The sequence below is a fragment of the Passer domesticus genome, chromosome 25, assembly GCF_036417665.1.
Source record: "Passer domesticus isolate bPasDom1 chromosome 25, bPasDom1.hap1, whole genome shotgun sequence".
Lineage (NCBI taxonomy): Eukaryota > Metazoa > Chordata > Aves > Passeriformes > Passeridae > Passer > Passer domesticus.
In genome coordinates this window covers 5,650,435-5,664,893 of record NC_087498.1, presented here as the reverse complement: position 1 = coordinate 5,664,893, position 14,459 = coordinate 5,650,435, and the positions used below count along the sequence as shown (strand labels likewise).

The 14,459-nt window shown below is 55.4% G+C and overlaps 1 protein-coding gene across 4 annotated transcripts in view; it reads left to right on the top strand.

Annotated features, from left to right (window-relative positions):
• The window catches only part of PLXNA2 (plexin A2), a 132,629-nt gene that overhangs the window by 38,065 nt on the left and 80,105 nt on the right, over window positions 1-14,459 (top strand). For all 4 annotated transcript variants that reach the window (XR_010350655.1, XM_064399207.1, XM_064399208.1 and 1 more), the window contains exon 4: window positions 7,340-7,474. Coding sequence is in view for 3 of the 4 variants with exons in the window: in XM_064399207.1 (XP_064255277.1) it covers window positions 7,340-7,474 (135 nt within the window). In the remaining variant the exon portion in view is untranslated. The remainder of the gene's footprint in view (window positions 1-7,339; window positions 7,475-14,459) is intronic.

The following is a 14,459-nucleotide window of genomic DNA, read 5'->3' as shown; positions in this document are numbered from 1 at the left end:
GGGTTTTTCTCTTAATTACATGAAAAATTTAGCGCGGCTGATGTTCATGAGGCTGCGGGGGATTAGGGCGGAAGCCATGTGTTTATCTGCAGGTCAGTGATGGAGCAGAGCAGGAATGTGCTGGGGCTCTGTCCCTGCACCCTGCACCCAGCCCGAGCCCAGCTCCTGATCCTGGGCCATGGGCACGAGGGGGGATCGGCTGTGCTGGCTGCTGGGGGCAGAGCTGCCCCTGTCCTGCCCTGAGGGGTGTCACAGCTCTGGGGCAGCTCTGTCCCACCTCTCCTCACTCAGGAACCACAAGAAAACCTTCCAGCACAGAGCCAGCTCAGGCTGCCATGTCCCGCTGGGCCAGGGAGCTCAGATTGTGCTGCTCGTGTGTTCCAAACGCATTTTCAGCTCTGCCCTGCAGCCACAGCCCCTTTTCCCCTTTTCCCCTCCCTCCTCCCATCCCCTTTTTCCCTTTTCCCTTTTTCCCTTTTTCCCCTTTTCCCCTTTTCCCCTTTTCCCCTCCCTCCCCCCAGTCTGGGGGTGTCTGACACCACTCTGAGCTCTGCTGTGTTGCTGCTCCACCTGCCCTCGTGTCCCTGTGCCAGTGGCCACCACCAGAGAGCTGTGGCACCCTGAAGTGACCCTGTGATTGCCACCAAGGCCAGCAGCAAGGCCTTGGGCACATCCTCAGCTCTTTGAGGGACAGAGGGACAGGGACAGAGGGGCAGAGGGACAGAGGGACAGGGACAGACACGTGCTCTGAGCCCAGCCCAGCACATCCCACTGCATGCAAGGCCGTGCAGAGCAGCGTTCCATGTGTTGCACGCACAGATTATTCAGAGCCGGTTCATCTGCTTATCTGCTGATTAGTTCTGAGATGCTGCAAAGGGCATGTGCCGAAGGCTTAGGGAGTTACACTGTGGAGATGGAAGAGATTTTGCTTTTTATTTTTATTTTTATCCTTGATCTGCCCCGGAATAGCACTGGGGAAGCAGCTCAGAGGGGCAGGAGGAGCTTTCCTCACACACCAGGAGCCTGAGCTACCTCAAACCTCTGTCTGATGGGGACTGGGGCATGAATGAGCAGGCAGGGAGAGGTTCAGCCCAGGGATTTCTATGGCAGAGCCTCCCATCAGGAGCTCAGTGCTTCCAGCACAGGGAATGTACCAGCCAATGTCCCTGGGCCCAGCCAGCCCTGCAGGTGACACCTTGCTGCAGCTCCTGCGTGCCCAGGGAGGCTGAAGCAGCCCCAAACACAGAGCCAGGCCCTGCTGGTGCAGGCTGCAGGGCTGGAGGCAGCCCTGGGGCAGTGCCAGCTTGCCTGGGGCTCTCTGTCCTCACACGACCTCCCTGCAGGGCTGCTCCTGCCCCAGCACCCAGCCCTTTGTGGGGCTCTGCCCCAGTTCACTACCCAAAAATGCCCTTTGTGGGGCTCTGCCCCAGTTCACAACCCAAAAATGCCCTTTGTGAGGCTCTGCCCCAATTCGCAACCCAAAAATGCCCTTTGTGAGGCTCTGCCCCAATTCACTACCCAAAAATTCCCTTTGTGAGGCTCTGCCCCAATTCACAACCCAAAAATGCCCTTTGTGGGGCTCTGCCCCAATTCACTACCCAAAAATGCCCTTTGTGGGGCTCTGCCCCCATTCACTACCCAAAAATGCCCTTTGTGGGGCTCTGTTCCAATTCACAACCCAAACATTCCCACTGCCACCTGCAGCTCTGGTCCTGATGGGCAGGAGTGCCTGGGGGAGCAGCAGAGAGGCTCATTTTCCTCATTTCCCAGGATCTGAGCTCAGCTGAGTGCTCGGTAATTTTCTCACATCCTCTGCCCCAGCAAGGTTAGATCTGATCAGTAACACATGACTGGCTCTGCATGCACAAGTGAAACCAAAAATATGCACGGCCTCCTTGTTCACCTGATGGCTCCTGCCTGACCTAGAGCAGCACAGAACCACCAGGCAGGATTTATCCACAGCTTTATAAACCCCAAAGACAATAAAATCTGGATTCTCTTATTTCCTTCTGGGTTTTGGCCTTCAGCAGCTCCAAGTTTGGCTCATGTTCCAGCATCCCCGGGAGGTGCTGGGCAGGAAACCGAAGCCATTTGAAACATATTACTTACATGATGTTTTCAAAAAGGAAAGAGAATAATATTTCCTGAGGAACTCTGTGGCTCCCACCTGATCAGCTGGAAGCTGTGGCTTTGGAGAAACAGGGGTTTTTTGTGTGGCAATTTTTGACAGTCATTTAGTTTTTTCCTCCTTGGGGAGAATCACGACTCACTGAAGCTCGTTTAGAGCAAACTTCACATTAGACAGTCTTGTCTAAGTGGCTTTTGATGCCATTTTACATGGCCACTCAAGGTCAACAAAGCAAACTAAGCAGGACCAATCCCTTCAGCTGTGAAATGCAGAGCTGGAGGAGGATGTTCCTGGGGAGAGAGAGCCTGACACGGAGCTGTGCAGGATTATTCAGCTGGAAGGGCACAGGTGAGGTGTGGACAGACAGCACAGATGCAGGGCTATTTTGGGGGCTTTGGGCAAGAGCTGCAAATGGTTTGTGACAAGCAGATAGCTGGTGCCTCCCTCGCCCTGAATAACACCAGAACAACACCAGAACAACAGCAGCTCTGGGCTTGCTCTCGTGTTTTCTGTCCATCACAGAGTGAGGCTCAGCACTCAGCCCTGTTCTGGTGTTCACTCCCAGATGCCTCTCACAATTCCTCCATCCCCAGGTGTCCTGCAGGCCCAGCCAGGCAGTTTGGGTTTCTCACGTGTCCCTTTGTGTCCCTGCTCACACCGAGCCCAGCTTTGGCTCAGGACAAAGGGGAGAACGAGGGCAGAGAGTGGGGAAAGGCAAGGACTGACCCTGCCCGGGGTTTGTGGCACCCAGAGGGCTGAGGGCAGCTTGGGTGTGTTCAGCCAACCCTGCGGTGCCTCTCCAGCCTGCCCACGGAGAGCAGGAATGAAATCCCCTCTGCGTGCTCCTGGGGCTGTCCCACCCTTCCTCACCTGTGCTGGCAGGGGGTGGTTCCAGCACCAGGGGGTGCAGAGCATTCCCAGGGGCACGGAATGGGAAGGAGCTTCCCTCTGGATGGGAGGGAGAGCTGGGCCTCCAGGAGAAGACAATGCTGCTGATTTAAAGCACCATCCAGAGCAATCCAGCCTCGCCAGCCCAAATTTCATTCTAATGAATCCATCCCTGGAAGAATACTACTTAATTAATTAGCAGCTCATTTGCATGAGGTGGCATGTTATTAAAGTTGTGCTGCTGCAAGTAGGGCTGTGACAAGGTGTGAGCTGACAGCTTTTCAAATAAAAAGTCTTTTCAAGGAATGATCTCCTGAACTGGCAGCTTTGTTCTAAACGAGCCTCTCATGCAGTAATAAATTAAAGACATGGGGCTGCTGATTAGGCTCTGCGTGGTGCCTGTGCCACCCTCCCTGCCTCATCCTGCACCAGCAGCTCTGCACGAGGCTGCAGGGAGCAGGAGGGTGGCACAAGGAAATAAAGGCCTGGAGCAGGGAAGAGTGGCAGTTTGTCTCAGGGGTTTGTCCTGTCAGGATGTCTGAGCTGCTGCTTCACCCCAACAATTGGCTCCTTCCCCTCCAGAGCCCTGCAGAAAGGCAGCAAGGGATCCTCCTCCTCCCGATCTCTTTCCTTGTGGGAACGGAAGAGCTGCGTTGATGGAAGAGATGTTCTGGAATCTCTTCCCCTGGCAGATCCAACATTGGGTGCCCCCAGACAGACAGGGAGAAGCTGCAGCTCTGCAGGAGTTAATGGGGGGCCTTGCTGCAGGACCCAGGCTGGGGAACCAGCCCCCTCATGCACCGACTTATTCAGCTGTTTTTTTCTGGCATCAGGAATTCCATCATGAGTCAGCCTGGTGGAAACACCCCTAATGAAAACAGACAGGTAATTTAATCACGGAAAGTTCCTGCGAAGAGATTCGGTGTCTGCTAATGGGAGCCTGCTGGGAGGGAAGGCAGAGATATCCCAGCACTGGCACTGCCCGGGCACAGCACCCCAGGGCACCTCCTCCACGAGGTGTGCTGGAGCTTCATGTCAGATTAGATCCTTGAGTGGCTCCTACACGGCCACATCCCGCTGCCACAATGCGGAGTTTTGCTAATCTCTGGTGATAAAGCCTGGTTTAGCCTGCAGCTGCATTGTGGGGGCATTAGAGAGCTCAGTGTGAGCCCGGCTCTGCAGGGCTGCAGCTCCCTGCACCCAGCACACCCCGCTGCTCCAGCGGGGCTGCCGGTGGCCCTGCCAGCAGGGATGAGCTCGGATTTGCAGATTATGTCATTAGGCACTTTCCAGGAGAGATTTGTAAACATGCAGCCCGAGGGAAGGGCTGGATGTGGCCCGGGCAGCTCCTCAGGTTCCTGCCCGAGTGTGGCAGCCCATGGTGTATCCTCCTGGCTCTGCTGTCCCTCTGATCCCGATTTCCAGCTCGCTCAGGTGCCTCTCCCCACACCTGTGCTCCCCCCATGCCCACCCTGCTTCCCTCTCCTGAACCCTTCCCACGCCCATCACGCTGTCAGGAGAGGGGACAGGCAGGGACAGGGAGGGGACAGAAGCAAACAGGGCCCCTGGAGCCCAGCCCCGTCCCTGTGCTCCCCTCTGCCCCAGGGCCCTGTCAGACGAGCCCTGGATTTGGGCTGGTCCCACCCCTGCTCCAGGGACAGCCCAGGAGTTGTCAGGCCCCGGGAGGGCGCCCATCCGTGAGGCAGAGGAATCATTTCCCTCTCCAAAACGTCAACAAGGAGCTTCCTGCTGCGTGAGATGATCCCTTTCTTCTTCCTCGGCCACAGGAATCATCGCTCTTCTCTGACATCATCATTTGTTGCCATGGAAACCGAGCCCTGAGCAAGAGATGCAGCGGAGCATCCTGGTGTCAGTGGGTGCCCCTCGGCCTGGGCTGTGGGCAGGGGGCTCCGGGGGCTCAACACCCACCCAGGGAGGGGGGCAGGGGGCTCTGCTGTCCCCTTGTCGTGTGCCCTGGGCCACCTCACGGTAACAGAGTCCCTGAGAGCCCCAGGGCTGCTCCCCGTGGGGGCAGGAGGGCACAGGCAGTGCCCAGCACCCTGAGCTGTGCCCCAAATCTCCCGTTCCGGGCACCGAGGCCATTCCAGGCTCCCGTTCCAGGCACAGCCCCAAGCCCTGAGCCGGGCTGGAGGAGCCGCCGGGCACTCGGCGCTGCCTCCAGCCCCGAGCTGCAATTCCCAGTTGGAATTGGTCTGCACCAGGCTTGTCCAGTGGTATCTCTCTTTATTAGCCCTGTCTGACCTCATTACTAGAAAGAAGCTCAATTTAACGAGCTGCCGGTGCCCTGAGGGAACTCTGGAAAACAGTTGTTTTTCACAAAGGCTGCTGATCCTTCATGTCCGGCGCTCCCATTCCCGTCTGGCCATTAATCAGGCGTGGTGCTGGCAGTGGAGCCCTGACAGCCCCGCGCTCCTGCTCCTTTTTCCTCGGGTGATTTCTGTCCCTGCTGCAGGCTGATGGCTCCCACAGCAGCGGGGGGGACTCAGGTGGCAGCGCCCAGTAAGGCACTGGGCTCATACTGGTGTGGATCTGCCTCTAATTCCTGGTGTTTCACGGGGGCTGTGGCGATCCTAATTCTCACAGGTGGGATTAAAGCAGGATTTGACCTTCTGCCTTTTGGCGGATTTTGCTTTCTGGAAATTCAGGGCTTTCGAGGCAGGCTTGGGCTGGCAGCTTAATCCTGCCAGAGGCTCCTGTGCCTGACTGTGGCTGTTCAACAGACCACTCACATTCCCACCTGATGTTCTTTTATAGCACTGAACACTCGGGAGGAAAAGGGGAAAAGAGAGAAATCCAGAAAATAAATGTGCTTTTGTGTACCCACCATGTAAAGGGAAAAAGAGAGAAATCCAGAAAATAAATGTGTTTGTGCGTGCCCAACATGTCTGTACATGGCAGGAGGCACCGGGGCTCCTTCCAAGGGGAGGATTTATTCGGAGAGGGTGCAGGGGAGCAGCTCTGCTCTCCCAGTGTGGAGATCTCCCGGTATTTCCAGCTGGGGTGGCATCTCTGGGATAAGGGGTTATCCTAGAGCCACATTCCCTCTTCTGGATGGGCAAAAGGCGCATCCCGGCAATTCCCGGCTCATTCCCAGCAATTCCCGGCAATTCCCGGCACGTTCCCGGCAATTCCCGGCTCATTCCCAGCATATTCCGGCACATCCTGGCAATTCCCAGCTCATTCCTGGCAATTCCCGGCACATCCCGGCAATTCCCGGCTCATTCCTGGCAATTCCCGGCACATCCCGGCAATTCCCAGCTCATTCCTGGCAATTCCCGGCACATCCCGGCAATTCCCGGCTCATTCCTGGCAATTTCCGGCTCATTCCTGGCAATTCCTGGTACATTCCCGATACATCCCCGGCAATTCCCGGCAATTCCCGGCTCATTCCCAGCACATCCCGGCTCATCCCCGGCAATTCCCGGCTCATTCCCAGCACATCCCGGCTCATCCCCGGCAGTTCCCGGCTCATCCCCGGCCCAGCAGCGCTGCCGCTGCCGCGCTCCCATCCCGCGGCTCTCCAAACACGCAGATCCTGCGGGGAAAGACAATGTGAAGAGTTTGTTTATCCCGCTCCCCTCCCCGAGGCCATCAATTATTAACTTGGCGTTTCCTCCGCGGCCGCGGCTGCTGGCAGGGATGGGGCTGGTCACAGCCCGGGCAGGTTCTCCTGCGGGAGCAGGGAGGTGTTTTGGAGGGATGGAGGGATGCTTGGACCGTGTGGAGCTGTGCCAGAGGGGCTCCTGAGAGGATTCCCAGGGCCAGGATCACTGGATCCTGCAGACAGGAAAGTGGCAGCAGCATCTCCAGGTTTTAAGCAGGGATGATGCTCCAGGAGGGTTCCGTGGCAGGAAGAGGTGATGGAGATTATCCAAGTGTCATTCTATAGGTGTCTAGAGAATTAAAAAATACCTCTGCAGTATCTTGGCATTGCTGTTGGCTGTAGAGTTTTGTGGTTTCCTTTCAGGTTTATTTTAGAGAGAATCTTAAAAGTTTACAATTTTCCTTCTCCCTCGATGGTCAATCATGGCTCACTGGCAGACTCTGTGCTCGCCTTGCAAGCACAAAACTCTCTCATTATTTCTCCTGGATTTGAGAAATCACACTGGCTGCAGTGGAGACAGAACCTTTGCTCCAGCTCCTGCTCCCACCGCTGCCTCTGCTCTGTCTGCAGTTCGGAGCTGTGATTTTTGGATTCATTCCTTTTCCTACCTTCTCCTAACCCCTCGCCCCTCCATCCCCCGAAACAAAGGCAGAATTTGGCAGCTGTGAGCTCTGACCTGTGCGTGTTTTCTGCTGCAGATCCGGGCGGACGGGCCGCCCCAGGGCGGGATCCAGTACGAGGTGGTGCCGGTGTTCAAGGACGGCAGCCCGGTGCTGAGGGACATGGCCTTCTCCACCGACCACAAGTTCCTGTACGTCATGTCCGAGCGCCAGGTGAGTGCTGCTGCCCTGCCCTGCCCGGGGATGCCAGCTCCCTCCCCTCAGCAGCGTGCTCTGGAGCACCCGAGGTGCTGGATGGGGACAGGGCTTGGAGCACCAGGAGGAGCTCGGGTTGCTCTGCCCCCGAGCAGAGGTTGGCATCAGGGCTGGGGGGAGAGCTGAAGCTGCTTGTTCCTGGCTGGAGGTGATGGGAGCTGAGCTGGTTTGGGGCTCTGAGCCGCTCCTGCCTCGGTCCTGAGCCGCAGGGGTTCCTTGGTTATAAAGTCATCTGAAAGCAGGGAAGAAATGTTTGAGAAGAGGGCAAAGTCTTCTCCCTGCCGAAAGCCTGGAGTGAGTGAATCCCCGAGGCTGAGGAAGGCATTTTGTGCTTGTTGGAGCCACTCAGGGACAGACACTTGCATGAGCTGCCACAATCTCAGATCCCATCCAGCTCGGGCTGGGATTAGATGGCAGTAATGAGGATCTGTGCAAACTTTGCAATTGAATTATTTAATTCAAATGTTAATGCTTGGTCACTTTGTGCAGGAGCCACGTGCTGCCCATGCTCCCAGCAGGGAGGAAAGGGCCCAGTGTGGCTCTCAAACAGTTGAGGAACTGTTTTCATTAGGAGCAGAGTCCAGGGGGAATGCCTCTAACTCATCTTTCATGAGGCAAGAGCGTCTTAATATTCATCAAAGCACTAATTTGCTTAATTGTGAAACAAAAAGATGTGAAGAGAATTAGCAAATAATAGAATATTCCTGGAACATTAATTCCATTTTCAGCCACGGCTCTGCCTTGGGGAGACTCCAGGAGCTGGGGGCTGTTGCTTCTCATTCCTTGCAGGGTTTGCCACAGGATTTGCCTGCTGCCCTTGCAGCAATGCGTGCTCTGGGTCCCAAAATCCCAGCACCTGATGCATATGGATCCTGTCAGCTCCTGTGACCCCAGTGCCCCCATCCTGCAATGTGATAGGCCAGCAAAGTGCAGCCAAGAAGAGATTTTTCCCTGGTTCTCTATAAAGGAGGCTGATGATTGAAAAGGGGTCAGCAGCAAGAGGAGGAGGGAGGTCCAGAGGGCTGAGGCTGCAAATGGTGGGAGGTGCCCTCAGAAGGACTGAGAACACACAGCAAAAAACAGCCTCTGAAGGCTGGAAATGGAGGACAAACCGAAATTTGCCACAGGGAGCAGCTGCTCCTAGCAGTTAACGTCGGGGGAGCATTGCCCAGAGCTGGGGTTTGATGTCTGAGACAGAGCCAGGCCAGTGCCTGTGTCCACCACAGCCCTCGAGAATGGCTGGGGGGGTGGAACTCACCTGGGGAAGGTGCTGGGGTTTGTGGAACTCTCCTGGGGAAGGTGCTGGGGTTTGTGGAACTCACCTGGGGAAGGTGCTGGGGTTTGTGGAACTCTCCTGGGGAAGGTGCTCCCCAATACATGCTGGCACTTTCTGAGCCCCTCTGAGCATGGGGACAGCCCTGGAACAGCCCTGGAACATCCCTGGGATGGGCTCTGGGGCAGCCCTGGGGCTGTAGGGATGTGGGGATGAAGCTGTGAGGATGGAGATGTGGGGATGGAGTTTTGGGGATGGGGATGTGGGTATGGGGATGTGGGGATGGAGTTCTGGGGATGGAGTTCTGGGGATGGGTTGTGGGGATGGAGTTCTGGGGATGGAGCAGTGGGGATGCTTCCCACAAAGGATGGAGGGAGCTCCTCGGCACGGAGCCCAGCTCCCTTCTGTGCAGGCAGCAGCCAGGACCAGCTTTGTGCAGAACTGCAGGGAAAAGAACCTCTCCCTGCTCAGCTCTGGAGCTGTGGCTGCAGGCACAGCCCTTCCCCATCCCCTGGCTCCTGTCCCAGCCCTGTCTGTGCTTTGCTCCAGTTTTTTCCTCCCTCTTTTTTTGAGCTCTCCCTGAGCCTTTCATGTCTCGCTGCCAACTCCTTCCAAAGCAGAATATTTGACATTTGATTTCACTCCCACAAAGCACAGAAGCAACAGTTGCACAGCCCAATCCGGGGGAGAGAGGAATAAAGAAACTTTGCTTCCAGGCACTGGGAGCTCTTGAACCACTCGGTTTAAGGGCGGTTATTAGGAGCTTTCAGGTTCCTTTCACACAGCACCTGCTTTCAAACACTCAGAGGGGAAAGGAGAAGTGGTTCTGACACTATTTAAAGCAGGAATTCATTTCTCCGTGTTGGGGGAGCAAACAAAGTCCATTTCTGCAGACAGGCTGAGCAAGGCTCAGGGAGAGCTGGATGGAGATGGAGATGGTGGAGATGATGGAGATGGTGGAGATGATGGAGATGATGGAGATGGGTGGCATTGCAGGACCTTTGTGGGGTTCCAGGGTGGGAATAGCACTGGGGCTGGTGGGTGCTGGCAGAGTTACTCTCTCCAACATCGCAATTTTTGGGTCCTGTCCCCAAATTCAGCATGGGTTCTGTGGTAGGGGGACCAGCAGGGTCACAGTGAGGGGAGCCTGGCTCTTCTCAGCCACTGCCCAGTGTGAGCTGCCTCATTTTTCACAGACAAATTCAATTAACAGCTTCTATCAGGCAGAAAAAACCACAAAAAACACACAAAAAATAAAATATTGACATGGAATTGGTCACGTTGCTGCTTCACTGGTGAGACGTGGGGTGCACCCAGGGCTGCTCAAACAGCAGGTGAAGGGTTAATGGCAATGTCTGGCAAACGTGGGGCCACCAACACCCCCTGATTTAAAAATTCCCGTTTTGTCAGAGTCTGTCACAGAGCCCACACCAACAACCCCTGCACGTGCAGAAAATCTCTGCTTTCCCCCTCCCAGAGGGAAGGGCTGCTGGTGCTGAGAAGTGGCTCTGTAATTCAGCCCAGGAGCATTCACTGTCTGGGTGTCAGCGAGGCGCTTGGGTTTGCTCACTGTGGAAGCTCCAGCTCCATCAGTCCTGTGGGACGAGGGTGCTTTGATGGCCCCAAGGCTGCAGGAGCCCCCTCTGCTCCCCCAGGCAGCCCAGCCCAGCCTGGCAGGGCTGTGGGCATTATGTAAGCATCAGCAAAACTGGGGCCAAAGATTTTCACAGCTCCTGACAGAAGAAGGAATTTGGCTATTTTTAAGGCAGGAGTGAGAGGAGCTCAATCAAACCCAGGGCAGGGATTGCTGGCTCCAAAAGATTTCACCACCTAATCAAGGGCTGCAGACGTGGAATGTAAATCAGCAGGATGGAAATGCTGGCTGGAAGGAAGATGCTGGTGTTAGTGGTGAGGAAAACATCCCAGGAGGGCCCTTCCCACCCCAGCCCGTGCTTCAGGGGCTCCTGGCAGGTGGGAGCTGCAGGGCAGAGGAGCTGGTGCTGGGCAGGCTCTCCCTCTGCCCTCGCTGCCTGGAAACAACCGTGCCAACAGGAATTTTCCCTTCCTAATTTCCCAGCTCTTGATCCCTCAGCTGTTGGTGCTCCTCAGGTGAAACCCCTGTGTGGGGTGCTGGGGGAACAGCAGCGCCTTCCTCCCCAGGGTGCTGTAAGTGCAAAATTCACCTTGCAGAAACATCCCCCACAATTCCTGCACCCTTCAGGGGCTCAGGAGCTGCCCCCAGCCCAGCTGGGCTCACACCATGGCTCATTCAGGATTGCCCTCTGCTTTTCTGGGGAGGCGAGCAGAGCAGCCTCCTGCTCTGGCTGGGAGCCTCAGCATTCCCCAGGCACAGAGAAGAGCCCAGAACCACCCTGAGAATGCCAAGGAGCACAGCAGAGCTCTGAGAGAGACCCTGCTGCTCCTGGCAGTGCTGCATGTGCCCACTGGGGCTTTGGAGGGCACAGGTTTTTGTTCTTTGATGGAATCAGAGAACCACAAAATGGTTTGACTTGGGAGGGACCTTAGATCTCATCTCATTCCACCCCAGGTTGCTCCAAGCCCATCCAAACTGGCTTTGAGCTCTGCAGGGATGGGGCAGCCACAGCTCCTCCTCGTTTATTCCCAGACCTGTTGCTTTTCCACCGACTGAATTCCCCCCTCCCCCTCCACATCCATCACCGTGGCTTTAGGTAAAGAAATTGTCTTTTAGTCTGCTCTGGGAGCAGTGAAATATTTGCTTTGCAAGTGCCCCTGTGCCAGGAGCTGCAGCTCTCCAGGGATGATTTGTTGTGCATTCCCCTGTCCTGTAACCCCGAGAGGTTTCAGTCCTGTGCAAACTGCTTTGCTTTGGGCTGAACTTTCTGCATGTCGAGGGAGGCAGACAGGAGCTGCCCAGATGATTTAGGAGAGGCTGGATTGGAGTGAGAGCTGAGAAAAACAGGGGAGCCCATCAGGCCTGGAGTAGCAGGGCTGTAAATAGTGATGCTGTCCTGAAGACAACTGAGAAAACACAATAAAAAATGCACGAGATGTGGATAAAAGGGTTGGAGTCATCATGAAGGAAAAAATGAACTGATTCAATTTTGAACTACATTATCTGCTAGTTGGACAGGCAGTTAGCTGGACATAATCTCAGCAAACTTTGAACACTGGCACGGGGAGAAGGGCTCGGCTGGATCCCACCAGAGGTGTCCAAAATCCTCTCTCGTGGGCTCCTCCACCTGCTCATGCTGAGCCCATGGGCTGGGGCAGAGAGGAGCTGGGATGGGCACAGGAGCCCTGCAGGAAGGGCTGTGCTCCTGGGATGTGTGCACAGCTCCTCCTCCACCCTCCCAAAATTCCCAACTCTTTTTTTCCCCCCTTCCCTCCCCGCGCTCAATTAAGAATAATTAAGAAATTCCGCTAAAAACTTGTCTGTGCTCATTAACAACACCTCGCTGCCAGGGAGGATGTGTTAATTACCACGGACTGCCCAAAAAGCCGAGCCAGGCAGGTGGGACAGCCTGCTGGCTCCTGCTGCCAGCACATTTGTCAGCCCTGCTGGGCTCACCTGCTCCGGCCACGCTGGCCCCAGTGCCTCCCCCGGCCCCAGGGGTGTCTGTCCAGAGCCAAAATCAATGTGGGCAGCTCAGGGCAGAAGCCTGTGAGCTGAGGGATGCTTGGAGAATGAACTTTGCAGGAAGGAGGGCTGGGAAAGGCGGCGGTGTGAGCGGGGGGTCAGCGGGTTTGTTTTTCCTGGATGAGTTGGATCGCAGACATTGCTCGTGTGGTTGCTCCTTTCAAGTGCTGCCTGCCTTTGCCTGCAGTTTGTTTGCTTTGCTTTGGTTTTTCTTTGTATTAGGGCTGTTTCTTCCCCTGCCAGTCACAGCCACAGGGTTCCCATGTGTTTGCTTCAGCATTTGCTTCCCTTTCCAATTCCTCCTTTTCCACAGACCCATTGTTTTATTTCCAGGCCAGCCACCACAGTCCTGAGGTATTTCTAGAATTTCTCTTACGTGCACATTTGGAGGCACAGAGCCTCAGCTCCCCAGGGCTGTGGGGTCTGTAAAGGGACCTGGGACATCCCCAGGAGCTGGGGGCAGCTCTGATGTCCCTCCAGATTTGGTGCCACCATCCCTGCTCCATCCTGAAAGAAGCTGAGTTCATGGATTCCCAGAATTTTTTGGGTTGGGAAGGACCTTAAAGCTCATCCACTGGAAGTGGACAGGGACAGCTCCCAGCATCCCAGGCTGTCCAGAGCCTCATCCAGCTCTGTGGGTGATGCTGGTGTTCAAGGCTGGGTTTGGAATGCTGCAGGATTTCCTGTCTGGAAGGACAGACAGACCCTGGTCTTCCTTACCAGCAATAAAAGGAGAGAGCTGTGTTCCCGGGGGGAAAAGGCCTTGAAGGAGAGATCTGAAAGGAGAGATCTCAGTGCTCAGCTATGAAATTTAAAAGCAAATTTGGATTCCTTTTCCCCTTTAAAGTTGCCCTCTTCCCCCATCCCCGTGCTCCTGGAACAGTTTGTGTCCCCAGCAGATGAGTTTGGGGGTACTGAGCCGGCGAGGCTGGGAATTGCTCACATCAGGCACCAACAGAAAGGAAACATAACTCACAATATGCTGAGGGCAGCTCTGAAATTGCACAAATTATTCTATTTTATACTTTAATTAGTTTGAATTAGCAATGGGAATAGATGCATAAAATGATCCAGCGAAGGGTGAAATGGAAAAAGGGCTGCGGTGAGGAGGATCGCTTTATTGTGGTGTGCAGGAGCTGCTCCTGCTGGATCCAGGCCTGGGAGGAGCTGCCTCACCCCTGGCAGTGCTTGTCTCACCCCTGGCAGTGTCCCAGGCCGGGCTGGACAGGGTTTGGAGCACCCTGGGGCAGGGAAGGTGACATGGTGGCACTGGAAGGTGACCCCATGGCAGGGGTGGCACTGCAAGGGGTTTAAGATCCTTTCCAACCCAAACCATTCCTGGGTCTGACTCTGCCAAGTCCGAGCTCTGTCCTGCAGTGCTTCCCTTGTCCCTCCTCCAAGGCCTGGGACAATGTGGCACTTTGCTGGTGGCTGTGTGGGCTGGGGGAGCAGCTGAGAGCCCCCCCAGCATTGCCCTCTCCAGGCTTCCAGCCCCTGCTTGGACTCATCTGAGGCTCAAAGGGGCAGAAGGGTTTAAGAGAGTTCAAATCCACCCTGACTCTTAAAAGCCTTTGCATTTTTCTCCTTTTCCCCCAAAGGTTCTGAAAAATGCCCCCAGACGAGGTGGAACTTGACTCAAGCTCCTGCAGGTTCCAGACAGGTTGAAAACTATGCATGTGCCCCAGGGAAAGTGGCTGGAATGGTCTTGCAAGCTGAGACTAAATATAAAAGTTAAGGCTGGTTGTAAAGCAGAAAAAACCCAACTTTTTGTGAGGTTTGCTCTTGCTCTCCCTCCTCCTCCTCCTCTGGAGAAACATTTCCCATTATAACTTTGCTGCGGCAAAACGTGTTGATATTTTCTGGGGGGAGCTACAGGGATTTCTCAGGGTTGTTCCTGGAGAGCACATTCAGCATCCCAAATGGAAATCCTGAGCACCAGCCCTGGGGCAGACCCTGCCTTTCTAAACAAGAACTCCTCTGGCCTGGGAGTCCCTCCATCTCCCAGGTCCCTCCAGCCCCATCCCCGAGCTGTTCCAAGGAGCCACTTGAAA